This window comes from Tasmannia lanceolata, unplaced genomic scaffold, assembly GCF_043159265.1.
Source record: "Tasmannia lanceolata isolate RefF3 unplaced genomic scaffold, GAP_Taslan_0.1 ptg000015l, whole genome shotgun sequence".
NCBI classification, from domain to species: Eukaryota; Viridiplantae; Streptophyta; class Magnoliopsida; order Canellales; family Winteraceae; genus Tasmannia; species Tasmannia lanceolata.
Genome location: NW_027518692.1, coordinates 26,655,997 through 26,671,610, shown reverse-complemented (window position 1 = coordinate 26,671,610; position 15,614 = coordinate 26,655,997). Strand labels below are relative to the sequence as shown.

Here is a 15,614-nt window from a genome sequence, read left to right as displayed (position 1 = left end):
AATAATAAGGTTCTGACGAAGCAAAAAAGTTAATTATTTAAGTAGAAAAAATCTCTACTAAGCAGTTCTTTGTTTGGTTTTTCTCAGTTTTTTCCACGAAATTTATGAAATTTGATTTAGCATGGGTGGGGCCTACCATTTTACACCTCATGTTATGAGTAGGGCCCCACCATCTCCACCCAAACCCGTGCTTGTCTGTTTATATAATAAGGCTATTTACCATACGTATTCACAGGGCTTTCTACACAGCTTTTCAATGCTTATTAACAATGGTAGTTGATGAATAATTGAGCAGAAAAAGAATCCCCAAACTATTCAAACCAATTCTTCCCTCTCAGTTGTAAATTTAAAAAAAAAAAAAAAAAACACTCTTCCCCACCACCATGCTTCAGAGTTTCACCGAGTCTAGGCAACTTCTTCTCGGCACCTGTGATTAAATCTTGAATAATCTCCAAGACTGTCATCATGTTTGATGGAACTAAGATGGAATAGTGGCCTTCTCCAATTTCGTATCAGTTCGAACATAAGTGAGACTCCGAGCAGTTGGAGAAGGAACATTGTTCCCAGCAGCAGAGTTGGGAAGATTTCCAACGCCCTCACCGGTCGAAGGAGTGAGAGTGGCCGGAGCATCCCGTTTCCACTGTAAGCTCCGAGGACCACTTTTGATTGGGAGGCGAGCCCTAAATGCATTTGGGGTGCCTCTCTGGAATGGCCCTCTGGCAAGCCTCGCAGCAAATGGAGAGCCACGGGCCATGTGAGGCCAAGCCATCATTGGAGCAGTTTCATTTTGGGCAGAACCTCTTCTAACAACCTGCAAGAATGTTTACAAACACAAAATTTAGTACTCTGGATGCTCCAGAGGCCTCATAAACCAGCAATGTGTGCAGACATATATATATGTGTGGATGTGCAGGAAAAACATAAAAATTTTGGCCATTTTTGGCAACCTTGAAAATTAATCCAAGGCATATTTGTCGGGTCGGTTGTTAGACATAGGCCAGAGAGGAAGAAACGTGAGAGGGTGGGAGTGAGGGGACCAAGAAAAGCTCTTAGAAATCAGGAAACAACACACACACAAAACAATTTTAAGTCGGTTTTTTTTTTCGACTATTTTTTAGGGATTGATGATGCTCTCTCCACTCCCACCAACTCAAGTCTCTACCTCTCCCTCCGCCCATCTCGTATACTTGGGCTTAGGATTATTCTGTGGAATAATTTTTCATGGTTGTCAAACATGGCAAGGTATACATGGAAGTGGTCCACATGCATAGAGACATGCAGAGGGATGACAATATGCATAGAAATGTCATGAACATGCCTTAGTTGCACAAAGGGAAAAAAAAGGCAACAATCGCCAACTTGGATAATTATTTTTATTTTGTTTTTTACCAATCCAAAGATACGTCTTTCAAAATATATATCCACAAATCTGTCCATTTTGGGCCCCACAAATGGACACCCTAAGGTGATCCAATGGAGCTGATTTTTGGTGGACACCCTACCCATGAAAGGGCCCATCAAATGAATGCTTTGGATCCCACCCAAAATGTGGCCCCACCCTGTTTCTGCGCTCGAGCGCAGCAACCCTTTTCTTATATATATATATATATATATATATATATAGTTAGGACACAGAACTCTTAGTCTTACCATGTCAAACTAAATGGGCTCAGAAGAGCTCCAAACAGGAAAACAAGTTTTTGAACATAGACCCAGAAACCAATTAACAGACAACCTCCCACGAGAGCAGTTGTATGGTATGTGTACAAGTATTTCCTTGGTAGTACAATAGCAGGCAAAAGTACAGGTGGGCCCTGGCTATACATGTTACAAACAATTCATCTGCCAAGCCACACTATGGATGGTCATGTCCCAAAAATCCTCTCCTCAAACACATTATCCAAAAATCAACGCTTTAAGGAGATTTTCGGAAAGAAACTGCAGTGTTGCCTCTTTATGTTGAAAACATTCATTTAAAGGGTATAGGCCGTAGGGTTAGGACCATTTGAAGTGCATGATTTCTGGGTCATGTCTCATTCATAGTGGGTCACAACAGGTTAATGGCATGGATATTAAACAAGTGGCCCCCAATTGTACTTTTGCTCGCTAATGTATTTCCAAAGGAATAGATGTGCACTTAACCATAGAACAGCTCTCCACATACAGGGAGAAGGATTGATACGGAAAGATGAAACAAAATTTATTGTAAAGAAATGCAAATATGCCTGCAAATTACAGTGTGTGCAAGACATTCCCGTCAAGCACACACACCAATCAATTTACCTTGAGAATGCGTGACATAAATGATGTGCCATTTAGTGATAATGCAAGCTCCGCTGCTTCTTTGCGCATGAACTCTACATATGCTGACCTGTTTCAAAAATAGTAAGCCTAGAAGTCTTCACAAAAGAGAAGCTACATTAGCAAGAAAAAACTTAAGAGGAGAAATTGGAAGCTTTTTTTATAACACACCCTTTAGGTTGCCCAGTTGCAGCGTCTGTCACAATTATCACTTTTAGGACTTCCCCGAATTTGTTGAAATGTCGAGAAAGAGTATCTTTCGTGGCAGCAAAATGAACCTGTGAATCCAACATTAAAACTTTAAAATTTCATATTCTCCCCCCAACTGGAAAAAGTTTGGAGGCATGAGGGTGTTTACATTGCTAACAAAGATGGTCCGAGAATCGGCATCCTCTGAAGGCCGAACAGCAGAATACAAACCTGGAAAATGGGAAAAAGAACTCAATTTCCTGATCCATGTCAAGCAAGTATATTTTTTTAATGAAAATGTAAAGATTCAAAACCAACCCAAAAAGAGGATTGCTAGTTTTTTTAATGAAAATGTAAAGATTCAAAACCAACCCAAAAAGAGGATTGCTAGTTTTTTTAATGAAAATGTAAAGATTCAAAACCAACCCAAAAAGAGGATTGCTAGTTATCTTAGGAGGACAAGAAGCATTTTGACGTGAAATTCGATTTAAGAAAATCAACCAGTGTGTTTAGAACCTCTCCTGGTCTGCTAGGCTGACTCAAGATGCAAGTTGAACTATGGCTAGCTCAGTAAAAACCTAAAAAAAATCAATACAGGCCTCAAAAAACTTGACTGAGCACCCAACAAAAAGTCGATACAAGTACCAGAGAAATCAAACACTGCAGGCTATTCGAAAAGCAACAGGGAGGGGCTTTTTGCCTTTTGTTAAGAAGGTGGTCTCATGGACCGGTCGCCTTTGGTACTTTTACAGTCAATTTAGTTCAGTAGCTTACTAAAACCTCAATGAATTTTGAGTTTTTTAAACAACAGTGCCATCACAGGTTGCATAGGTTCAAAATAATGATGTGTGTCGCTAGAACCAGTCATATGCTGAAGGGCAATAATGTCAAGTTTTAGTTATGTTGGAAGGAGAAAATAAAAAACAAACAAGGGATGCTTTTCTGGGATTTGCAATTACAAAAAACAAAAAGTCTATAGCTCTTACCAGGTGTGGATGGCACATTTTTCTGAGCCTCCCTTTGAATATCTGCATGGGGCATTTCCTGTTTAATAAGGCCACAAGTACAATTTCAGCAATATAAAAACCAATAAACAGAAAGAAATTATATCTCCAAAAGCGCCCAGTTGTCTCCTGGTAATCAAAATATAACTCTTAACGCTTTTAATGTGAAAAAAAATGCAGCAACATAGCAGTAAATAAATAAAAATTACAGAAAGATTTCTTTGTAGCATACAGTAAAAGGCCCAATATACTGCCAATTGTTTTCTCTGAGAAGTTGTACAATGCATACATTATTCAAAACAAATGAGGAATGATATAGTCAGACTCGTCTTACAGGACAATGAAAAAATTACATTGTCGCCATACAGCAGGGCCCATACGCATGACAGCCACTATTTTAACTGCAGGATTTGCAGCTGATGGGGCCCAGTGTATGATGCTAATAAAGGCACGGCAATTTCTGGTGACCTTGGTCTCACTCTCACAGTATCATCCCTCATACAATCAAAAAGCCTAATTATTCATGAATCATGTTGACTGGTAGTTATATTTTTATTTCTTTATGTAAAAGCTCAGCAAGTACTGCCAATTCTTCTCAGGATATATTATGCACCAACATAATTCAAATAAGTCGTCCTTAGTGAACCATCAGATAATGTTCACAATTCTTCAAGACCAGTTCTAAATTTTTTACAATAAAATATAGATAGCATCACTCAATTGCAGAAATCAAACCAAATTCAAAATACTTGTGAAAGTAAGGCTCTACAAATTATAAGAAACGCTCTATATATTATGGAAATATTAAAATAGCATTCTTCTCAATACATCTCTCCCACCTTTCCAATATGAAACCTTGGGTTACAGTTATTAAGTTACAATTATGTAATAAGTCAGGAGCAGCAACCTAAAACTAACAATATAAGAGACCAACAGCAATCTAAAATGATTTATATGAAGAATTTTAGAATTTTAAACCTCGGTTTTGATGAGTAGATGGCATTTTCATATAAACCCAGTTTGTTGACAAGGTGGCAAATCATAGCGAAGAGTACAGTCTTGAGAAGTAGCAGTAGCATTTGTTCATTCCAATATCAAAGAACAAATTTCACAATAAAAACAGGGAAAAGTTATCAGCACAACCATATTTTGATATTTGCACAAACCCAGCTGTCTTTCTTCTTTAATTGGCTCGTAAGAGATTTTTGGGAAATGTAATAACGTTTTGACAGCTCTTTAAATACTAACAGACAAGATGGTTTATGAAAATATCAAAATATGGTAGTGCTGATATCATTTCCCTAAAAACAAAGTATTATTTGAATTGAGTTAAAAAAAAGGAAATGCCTAATTATGAGCCCGCTTACATTGTCAACCGCAAGTGTGGCTGTACTTTTCTCCTTCATGAGCCGGACACCGGGCTTGCCTGTGCCAGCATCAGTCTCCTGCACGGCCATCCGATTCTCCACTTCTGTAACCTCCCTGGAAGCCTGGTAATGTGGTGGTTTCCACGTATTTACATTCACAGATATATTCACAATCTTGCGGGAAGTATTTGCCACGGGAGTGGCCGGCGGATCCTGATTGTTCATCCATGTCTTCCTTACAGCTTCATCTGCATTTTGAGCTACACTGTACTGCACCATCAGTGAATTTTCATCCTTGTTTCCAGATGAACCAATCTGCGAACCATCCAAATCCCTGTGCCTGACAGTGCCAATATCAACATATCCATCATTATCGGATTCAGAATCAGAGGCCAACCCAGTATTTCTTTCCAACAACGTCAAATTCCCTTCAAATTCTCTACTGTACTCGCTTCTTGGGACATACTCGGATTCCACCGGCATTAGGTCAAGATCCACGCACTCTCCATCTTCCAGTGTGGGGGCTCTAATCTCTAGCAATTGGTTGGTAGCCTCTCTAGTGTCCATACCATGGCCTAATCTGTCGAACACACTTTCTGAACATCTAAGTTTAATGACATCTTCAGCAGCTTCAGCAGCAGCTTTGATAGCGGTTGCTGCGGGATGTAACACTCTTGCAACTGATCTTGTCCGTTGAGATCGATCTTCGAGGAATGAATCTGAGGTGGGTGTGGAAACAACAGATCGGAGCCGCTTTAGTGTCGGCTGAGGCCTAGCATTAGGTGGTCGCACAGTCCCAACTGCGTCTCGGACAGCAAACTGAAGCAGCCGGCGAGAGGCGCCAATGGATGGATGGGAAGTCACCTCTCTCTGAAAGCAGTTTATAGTGGATCAGCGGAAGTAGAATAAACGACAATGGAGAAGAATAATTTCTTTAAATTAAACAAAAGGAGAGAAGGAAAATGCCCTCTATTTGCTACAACCTCAGTTCTGGTGACTACATTGTGGGGATTCTCAAACATAGATGAAAACTTTGATTTTTCATAAGCTGAAGCAAATTAAGTTTGAGAAACAATCAGAACAACTACATAAATAGATTTCAAAATGAATTCCAACTGCAAAGAAATGTCATGACTTTTTTTTAACGGTAACTGTACTAACTATTTAAATTTGTAGTGTATGGATATTCATTCTTATTTATTTCTTGAGAGAGAGAGAGGAGGAGGAGGAGAGGAAAAAGATGCAAACATTCACAAATCACAATAGAAAGCAATGGATATCATAAGGTGGTCAAATAAACGTAAATGAGGGGAACAGGGTTTCTGAATAGAAATGAAAACAAGATATAATAAAGCTACAAAATGGAAGAAAGAAATAGCAACGAGTAAATAGTGTCCAGCTGAACACAGTTTGCTTAATTTAGGCTCTAAGAAAGTTTGTTGAAAATCCAATAATTCAGCAAATCTTAATCTCATCAGAAGGTCAGCCTTTTCCCTAGTGGAAATTGCAACAAGTGTAGAATTTTGAATTTTTGAGCCCGCGACTCTTCCTTACCTATCAACAAAAAAGTTTCATTAACTTCAAGTAATTATGGAGTATCTTCATTGTTACAGGTATAGGAAACCTTTTGAGGCATATCAATCATTTCCATTTTTAAGGAAAAAAAAGATATAACACGGCAAATCAGGGGCAGTAAACATTTCCATTTCATAAAATATCACGATTGCATTCAGTTTCTCAATAAATAAATAAATAAGTAGATCACAAGCTCGAACCTTCATTGGCTTTTGCTCATCTAGTCGGTTCCGTTTCTTCTCCACCCAAGGCCGAGGAGAATAAGACCGTTTCCCCCGACCAAGCTTGAGATGGGTTTTCTCCTCTACCCGGTGGGTTTTCTCCTCTACCCGGACATTGTCAATTTCAGAGCTTCGAAGAGGAGGGGGTTCAGCCACATCCCTCGCCAGCCCTTTCCATTCCCTATTGCGCCGGGTTCTAGATACCTTCATAGACTTCTCCCCATCATCTTCAGAATCCGAGTGAAAGATTCCACTCACATGTTCAGTTTGTGAATTGTTTCTTCCGGTCTGTTCATCCAACGCCGTTTCTGTATTAGCCGCTTCATCAAGAAAGGGTTCCTGTGATTGCACATATAGATGCAAATTTGAAGATAGATGGTCCCACAGCCTGCATCAAAATATCATAATCAATTATAACTTGTAAGACATAAAAAGCTAACTAACGGACGGTCATTGACCACAACTTCGATTAAATAAGGAATCTCGAGCTATGTCACAAATATCGGCGAGAATTTCAATTTCTCGAGAAAAAATCATGATATTTTGATTATATGATAAAACACATTTTATCACGAGAAATTGAAATTCGCATGAATTTCTTGTGAATTATCGAGATAAATTGGGGAGTTGATTTAAAAAAAATATCTTGAACTTCTCATTCACTGTAAAAATCTCTCAAACATCCTAAAACCTTTGACCTAACCCTAATTCCAAATTAAAAAAGTGTGTATATTTGATATTTGATATTTTATATTTGTCAATTATTTTTTTACCGTTTTTCCTGATATAAACCTGAAAAAATTAAAATTAAATATCCCGAGATTTTTCCCTTGCCAAGAAATTCCAATATGTGTGACATATATCTCGAGCAGCTAAAATCAACTTGCATAAATGAAGAGAGTTAAAATACCAGGATACGAAAGAACCACTATCATCCTCTAAAAATACATTCAGCTCTTTCTTTGCCTCTTCTTTCCGCCTGCCATTTCTGAGTAAGACAATGACATATTCCTGCAAGCAAAGAGAAAATGTTGAATAAATTTCTGTTTCATAAATGAGTTAACTATTTCTTAATAAACTTCTCAATCTGTCTAGATCTTTAGGGCCTGGCTAGCTGCACAATAAAAATAAATGAGCAATTTATTGTAATACCTTTTTATTGCACCTGCTCAAAATAGAATGCATTGCATGAAAAAATGCATAAATGAATTTAGTAATGAGAAAATACCTTAAAAAATATACAACACCCCCCCGCGTAATATGTAGCAATTGGTGCATGTTCAATAATGATATCACAATAAGAAATAGCTTATTTGTGCATCCAATCAAGCCCTCAGATATAAAGATAACTTCAAACCACTATATCAGAGCCAAAACCTTACCCAATGATAAAAGAATCACATGACTAATTACAACTTCAACCCTAGAAGTGTCCCTGTATAAAACCATCACCCTAAGACAGATAAAAGCATTACCATAGTGAGAAAAAATTATCATTGTTAGAACATGTAAATATCAATGGATTTCAATAGCATAACAAGAGCAAGAATCTTGCTACAAGACTTCTATTGTCCATTCAGTGGTGCTCTTATGGTCATGGTAGTAGGTTGGTCTTCTTCTCTGAATTTGTAATCAGGTATTCAGCAAATGGATGTACTGTAATTATTTTCTTCTAAATATTATTAATGCAAGAAATCAAGGAAGCAACATAGCAGTCTCTCCTGATCTTGTCTTAAAAATCACTGCCCCCTTTGTTTGTTTGCACAAATAAGGGCATATTTGTAAGTTTTCTTACTATAATGGTAGAATTGTTTTGTCTTATGCAGGGCCAAGTGGCAACAGTGATGCGACTAAAGCTGAGGTCAAAGCAGTTTGGATGGGCATTCAACTGATGTCTAGCCTTACGCCCTTCAAAATTTGCATTGAAAGCAGTTCGCTTAATTAGATGGCCCAATGAGAAGGCTTCCCATACTTGGAGATTCAGAAAGTATTTTAGAGAGATGAATGATTTTCCAATGGAGTGCTTTGTTACTCACATTTACCGTGAAGGAAATTCACAAGACACCATTCAAAACTCTGGAGTCTCTTGTTCTTAGAATTAGTTTGGTATGAAATGTCCTAACCTGTATTTTTTGGGGTGGCATGCTGCCCTTTTTTATCATTGCTTGTTTGCTCTGCTATGTATTTGTTACCCTATTAATACATTTACATGCTCAAAAAAGGAAAAAAAAACAGGTGATCCATTATTCACATCCACCAATTTGTAAAGTAGTCAATTCTACATTAAAAACAAAAATTCAATGTACCAAAAAACATAGCTTTCAGGAGATACACTGGAGTAACTCGAAATAGTAATGGGAAAAAAAGATAACCCTCAAATCCACAATAACCTCAAATTGAATTTTCTTCGTATGCAGGATAGATTAAAAAAACTGAGGAAAAGGCCTTCAAATCATTATCTCCTAAGTTTTCTACAGACAAAATCCTAACCTGGTCAAAAATTGTCAAGAATCTCAAGACATAGGTAAGGAGGAACAAAAAGGAGGAAGGAGAAAAGGGTCCTAAGTGAAATCGAATTGCTGAAGTTAGTATGCTATCAGCATTTTTATTTTTTTTTAAGTAACGAGATTTATTAATATGGCATCAACCGAAATACACGATGGGGTACGAGGCATCCCAAGACCCCATAATAGTTACAACATTTCCCTACAAGAAAAAAGTCACCCCATCTCCAGCCCAATCCCACTACCAGAAGACATTACTACAACAGGTAGCCCACCAAGTTACAGGATGATCCTGACATATGCAGTGTATCCATACAGCACTATGTAGTTGAGCCCAAGGTTTTTAATTCGGTTTCGGAATGCGTTTCGGTCCTCACCGAAACCAAAATTTCGGCCGAAATCTCGAAATTTCGGGCGAAATCAGACGAAACCAACTAAGTGATATTTAATCTCGTCCTAAAATTTCGGACAAAATTATCAAAATTTCGCCCAAAATTTCGAGAGAATATTAAATAATATTAAGATTCCTGATTTTTTAGGATTTTCCTAAAATTTCGGACCGAAATTTGGTAAGGTTTCGGGTTTACCCAATTTCGGTTTCGTTCTCCACCGAAACCCGAACTTTAGGTCCGAAATTTCAGATTTCGGTCGAAATTTCACACCTTGGTTGAGCCTACTTCCAATATCCCAAATCCATTAGTGATCCTGTTGTTGACGAGTGAGACGGGAGCGCTGCTCTATATGATTTTACTAGCTCATTTGCCCACTTGTACTCCCGCCAAGTCCACTTTTTTCCTTATTTTTTTGCTGTAGCAAATCAGTTGCGAGGCGCTCAAGAACTGTTCAGACGTGTTCTTGACTTGGATGCCATGGGGTGGGCCTTGGAAAGCTTTGGCATATGCAGGAGGTATTCGAAGATCCTCCATGCGAAGGCTAGCAAAAGACAGAACTTGCATGAACCCAGATCAACGCCGCACGTAGAGAGATATCTCACTCTGAAGAACCAGACCACTCAAATCAATATTTAAATCTACCCTTAGAGATCTCTTAGGTTTGAGAGTTTTGGTTAAGCGGGCAATTGTCGTAGCTACCCCGTATTGATGAAAGCGTAGGCAAAAGGAAAAGGGAAGGAGAAAGAAAAAGGTGAAGAGAATGCAGTACCATTCACCGTCACTAGGTCAGTGTACTCAGAATCATTCCTCGATTCCATCGTCAGATGATTTACAAGAAAGACTCCTTGTTTTGTCAAAATGTCCATTGATTCATTTGCCGATGTCCTCATGTGGATGGATTTGGGGATTTATAATCTGCATGATGTCCCTAATTTCAACAATAATAGAGGCCAACTTCCATGGGTCTTTCGATTCGTTGGATGCCCATGCCAATCAAGAGAGGGCGAATGTGAGATTTCACACACCATTTAAGACCTACAATAAAGCTTTCGCTTTGGCCTCATTTGAATTGCAAATCACAACATGTCCTCAAAAAAACATTATTGTTCTTCCATTTTAATCGCGAATGATCCCATCAATCCCTTCTGGCCCCGACTTGCCTCCCAACGCTTCCATCAAAATTCAATTTGAACCACCCATTTATGGGTGGCTACCATTTTGGAGTGACATTTGCTCTTGATCTCTTTTCTTGAGCAATAGCTTGTCATTCTCTCAAAATGTTTCCCACTTGATAGCTTGCTCAAGACACATGCTTTTGCCTTCGAGAGATTACATCAATTTTAACATCTAGGAGAATCCTCCCCCAAGACTTTTTCTTGTCCTTGAATATGCGATTGTTCTTTTCCTTCCAAGCATGCCATGTGAGAACACAAGGGACTGCCTTCCATAATGCTTGACCGGCTTCACCAAAAGGACCAGCACACCAATTGGAAAAAAATTTGCTAATTGATCTTTGGAGCACCCATGATAAACCGAAGCTATTTACCAAAGCCGGCCACAAGCGGTAGGAAAAGGGGCATTCCACCATGATGTGCGTAGAGTACACCTACTTACAATGAGGAATTTTCTTCTTTTGAGCTGCTTACAAGTTCTGAGCTTCCGACAAACCATAATCCAAACGAAAGCTGTGATCCGGGAGGGGGGGAGGAGGGGCTAAAGATTTCCAGATTTTTGCACGCCAAGTAGATCTCTCATTGCTTGAGTTCAACCTGTAAAAGAAGAAACGAATAGGAAAAACTCTTTGTGGGTTAGGAGACCAAACTCTAGGCAGATAGGAACGGAGAACAATAGTAGTAATAGAGGGATTCTAGAAGAGATGAGAAACTAGATATTGCATCTAAGTCAAATATCCCAAAAAACCCTGCCATCTCCTCCCTTGGATAGTCTCGTCTCTCTATTGATCACTAAGGTGTTCGGGAAAGCATGGCATGGACATGACTCTCCTAACCATAGGTTTGCCAAATCCCATACTCTCACCGTTTCACACCATATACCTAACAAGGGGTTTATACAGGGCCCTAGACGGACAAATGGACATCCATGCTCCGGAAACCTTTTCCTACTATTGGGTCCCTACTCTCCCAATCTCCTCATTCCCTCCCATATTTGTCCTCAATTATCTTGTGCCATAGTGCATTTTTCCCTACCATATCTCCATACTACGAAACGAATCACTTACCTCTCTAGAGCCGAATTTGAGGATTCCGTGGGGAAATCTGAAGTCATAGATGCCACTACTGATACTTCAGACAGTGTTGATAAGGGGATGGTCATGTTATTTCCTAAGGAAAAAAAGGCAATGCGGAGCTTCATGATAAGTCCACAGGGTTTATAGAAGCATGGGCTGATGTGTTGGAAATACTTATGCATGAACCATCGGCGATGACTTGGTGGCGTGAAAATTTATTGAACTGGGGTCCTGATATTGACATCGCAGGGTCCCTAGTGAAAGGCTTGGTCAAGGAAAACTACGTTTTTTTTATCCCGGCATCTGCAAGCCCTTCCTATCAATAAAGAAGCAAGCTTGAGGGCAAGCTTCTTTTTTAGGGGGGGAGGGAGGATAACGAGGACCTGGACCCCCATAACACCCGTTGCTCCCCCAATTAACACAACTGAAAGTTATCGTACTGTAGTTTTGATAACAGAGCCTTTCTAGGAAGAGAATTCCGTTCTAGAAAGAAAATTCTGCTTCTCTCTCGATCCTATTGCAAGAAACGTTTGATAACATGTTGGTACCTATCTAGAAGAAGATCCAAGCTCTTCAAATTCCAGATCCCTTACTCTCGCTCCCTTGTTTGCAACCTGTTCGCTATCCTTCTCAAGTAGTATTCTCTATTACTTCAAGCTTAAAATAGGAGCTACCTGCACTGTTTAGCAATTTGTGAGAAAAACGGAGCATCATACAATGCTCTGCCTCTGCCAATTCATTCCCTTGCTCGTTTCTCCTAAACATTTCCCCTCTCCTTCTGGAACTTATTATAGTTGTATATGTTCGCCCAACTTCAGAACTTAGAACACATCTCTGATAGTGTATCAACAGATTCGATATCTCGGTCATCGAATTGAGCAGCCTGATTTTTCATTGAACCTAACAGAGGATTTTCATGTTCCTGATTAATTTTTGTACTCGGTTTCTATCCGACGAAGTCAGCAATAACTGAGAACACTCTCTAATATTGTGTCATGCAGCAAACAATCTGGCGATTTGAAGCTGCCAAAGAAAATGGTTGATCGTGAGCTGCTCATGACAAGATCGCCATAGAGTAGTTCCTCTCCTTGGATCCAGGCAGCAAGATTGCCTTGGGTATGGTCTTGGTTGAGAGGACAAGGAAACGGCTGCGGGTTCGTGGGTTTTGTGTTAATCCATTGTAATCCTTGAATTTTGATTTCTCATAGTGAAGATTGTGTTCTCATCCGTGGACATATGCATCTAGGCCGAACCACGTAAAATCTCAGTGTTCATCTGGTGGTTCATGCTTATTTCTACTTTTCCATTTCTCAGTGTTCATCTTGGCCAAACCACATAAAATCCGACCGGATTTTTGACACAGACCATTCAAAAAAAAAAAAAAAAGGGGGGATTTTGCACGGCAGTTTCAACAATCTCTTCCTTAGTTCCAAGTTACAAAATAAATAGACTAAGAGAACTACTACTCTCTAGTTTGTTACTCCTTTCATATGAATCTAGAGAAACCTAATGCACAAATCTATTTCGTCTAAACTCTATCATCAACCTCACTCGGATGAAATTAACCAGAAATAGATAAATATTTAAATACATATGCAATTCACCCATTAACGGCTCAAAGCATTACCCATTTAATATCACATAAAATCATTCAAGTAACAAAGAAAACCTAAAAAACAGAGAATTTGAGCCTCCTCCGTGATAATTAGTTGTAGAATTTCCAATAGTAACTCATAACCATGTAGTATAGGCCAAATGTTCAGTAAAATTACAAAATCAAACTGAGATGCAAAACATGAACACATTTACATAGCTACATATCTAACATTTGTACTATTTCAAGTGCCCTAAATGAAATTTCCAAAGCTAAATAACAAAGAGATCAAAGCAACCCTAGAAATTCAATAAAAGAGAGAATGAAATCGTACCACGAGGGTGTCATCTGTGTAATCACGGATCAATTCATTCAACTTCTCTTTCACTCTCTCCCTTAATCGTTCTACACCTTCGCTGCTAAAATTAACCCTAAAAGTCCTATCATCGCTTCTATCTGAACCCTCCATTCCCTAAATTCTTCAACAACGAATCACGCGGGAGAAACGACAAAAAAAAAAAACAGAACTTCAAAGAAAGGGGAAAATAAAAAACCCTAGTTCTTCCCTTGGGGCTTGTAAATTCTTCGCAAAATTGAGCTGCTGATAAATATAGATTATATCCTCGTTTCGAAACCTGGAAAATGATCTCTCTCTCTCTCTCTCTCTCTCTCTCTCTCTCTCTCTCTCTCTCTCCAGGCCACGGTGGAACCCTACACCATTCTCCGAATGTCGTATATAATGACGAAGGGCGCGGTGGTGCGATTATTCAAAAATACCCCTGAATACTTCGTAAATAACTCTCTAGTTCAGTTAATATCACGGTCCTTTTGGAAATATTTGGAGAGCATTAACGTCTTTTGATAAGTTAAGATCTTAGCTGTTGCCTAATGCTCAGTTCTCTTACGCCGGTTTCAGCCTAAACCAGCCTTATTTTCCACGGAAACTAAAAATTAACATGTTCTTTTACTTTCCTCGGAAACTTTTTTTTCAAACGTGGAAAATAAAATTAATTACGTGGAAAATAGGTTCCCTCGACTTTTCTTCTCTTTAGTTTCCGATATAAACTATCGGAAACCCTAGCTTTCTCTTCCCTTTCCGCGAGAAGAAGAAGAAGTTGTTGCTCTCTGTTTCAATCGTCGGTCTCCACGATCTCAAACCTCCATTCCCAAACCAGGTACTCTCTCTCTCTCTCTCTCTCTCTCTCTCTCTCTCTCTCTCTGTTTCATTTTTTCCTTTTTTTTTTATTACTACGTCCATGTTCTTGATGTTGATATGGGTTTTGTTTTATAATTACTGCCATTTTTTCCCTTTGCATTTTACAACTATTTCTGATTTTATAGATTGGTTAGAATGAAACCCAAATTTTTATTTCATTTTCACCCATTTTTACTTTACCACAAGTGTTTCCTCTTTATCCCTTTGATAATCTTTGATTCAAGGTAATAAATCTAGGGTTGCTCTGAATTGCCATGTTATGAAATCAGTTTTAATGGGCTTCACGAGTTGGATTTTTTAATCAGTGTTATGGAGGGTTAGGTAGTCAGCCCTATAAAGTTTAGCATAAGAGAGTGGAGATAGGTGAATGATACAAAAAAAAAGACTTAAGTACATAGGGTATTATAGAGTGTTATGGCATTTATTTTCTTTATGTTATAGCACTCTTCTGTCGTGTACTCTGTGTTTTTGCTGTGTTAAACCACATAATTGTTAACTCATGATTCATGTTTTAATTGGGTTTTGACTGTTCACGTTTTAATTGTTATTGTTAACTCATGATTTGTTTTTTAGTACTATCCACTTGTTGTTAGATGGACGATAGGAGACTTAGAACCGAGGATGGTCGCCCCACAATTAGGGCAAAGTTGATTGTGAGTGCTGTTGCGACAATAGTGAGCGCAGCAACCACTGCACTCGTATTCTTCCAACAGTATTACGACGAATACCTACGAAGAGCTCCATACGAAAACAACTACTTCACAGATCGGGAATTTATTACGCGTGTCGTGACGTCAGACGAACATTGCAAGCACTTACTTAGGATGAACGTCAGGTGCTTCGGACGATTTGTTCGACTGCTTAGAAGCACCGGTGAACTTCAAGATACAATACATTGTAACATTGACGAGCAGGTTGCAATGTTCTTACATATCGTATCTCACAATCAACAGAACCTGTCAATTAGAGCCTTCACACAACGATCAGGTTCCACGGTTTCTCG

General features: G+C 38.9%; 1 protein-coding gene across 1 annotated transcript; it reads right to left on the bottom strand.

Annotated features, from left to right (window-relative positions):
* Positions 1-191: 191 nt before the first annotated feature.
* Positions 192-14,094, bottom strand: LOC143846328 (RNA binding (RRM/RBD/RNP motifs) family protein). The gene is made up of 9 exons (XM_077354756.1): positions 13,730-14,094; positions 7,568-7,668; positions 6,637-7,045; positions 4,862-5,731; positions 3,477-3,534; positions 2,660-2,721; positions 2,473-2,579; positions 2,284-2,371; positions 192-811 (listed from the first exon to the last, which is right to left on the bottom strand). The coding sequence occupies exons 1-9, from the start codon at positions 13,862-13,864 to the stop codon at positions 479-481; spliced, it is 2,163 nt and encodes a 720-aa protein (XP_077210871.1). The 5' UTR covers positions 13,865-14,094; the 3' UTR covers positions 192-478.
* Positions 14,095-15,614: the final 1,520 nt, after the last annotated feature.

Excerpts from the sequence above, each read along its gene's own strand:
- LOC143846328 (XM_077354756.1), bottom strand. The coding sequence starts at position 13,864 with ATGGAGGGTTCAGATAGAAGCGATGATAGGACTTTTAGGGTTAATTTT. Across the intron at positions 7,046-7,567 it reads AGTGGTTCTTTCGTATCCTG|GCTGTGGGACCATCTATCTT; the intron begins GTATTTTAACTC and ends ATTTTGATGCAG. Across the intron at positions 3,535-4,861 it reads CCACACTTGCGGTTGACAAT|GAAATGCCCCATGCAGATAT; the intron begins GTAAGCGGGCTC and ends CTTATTAAACAG.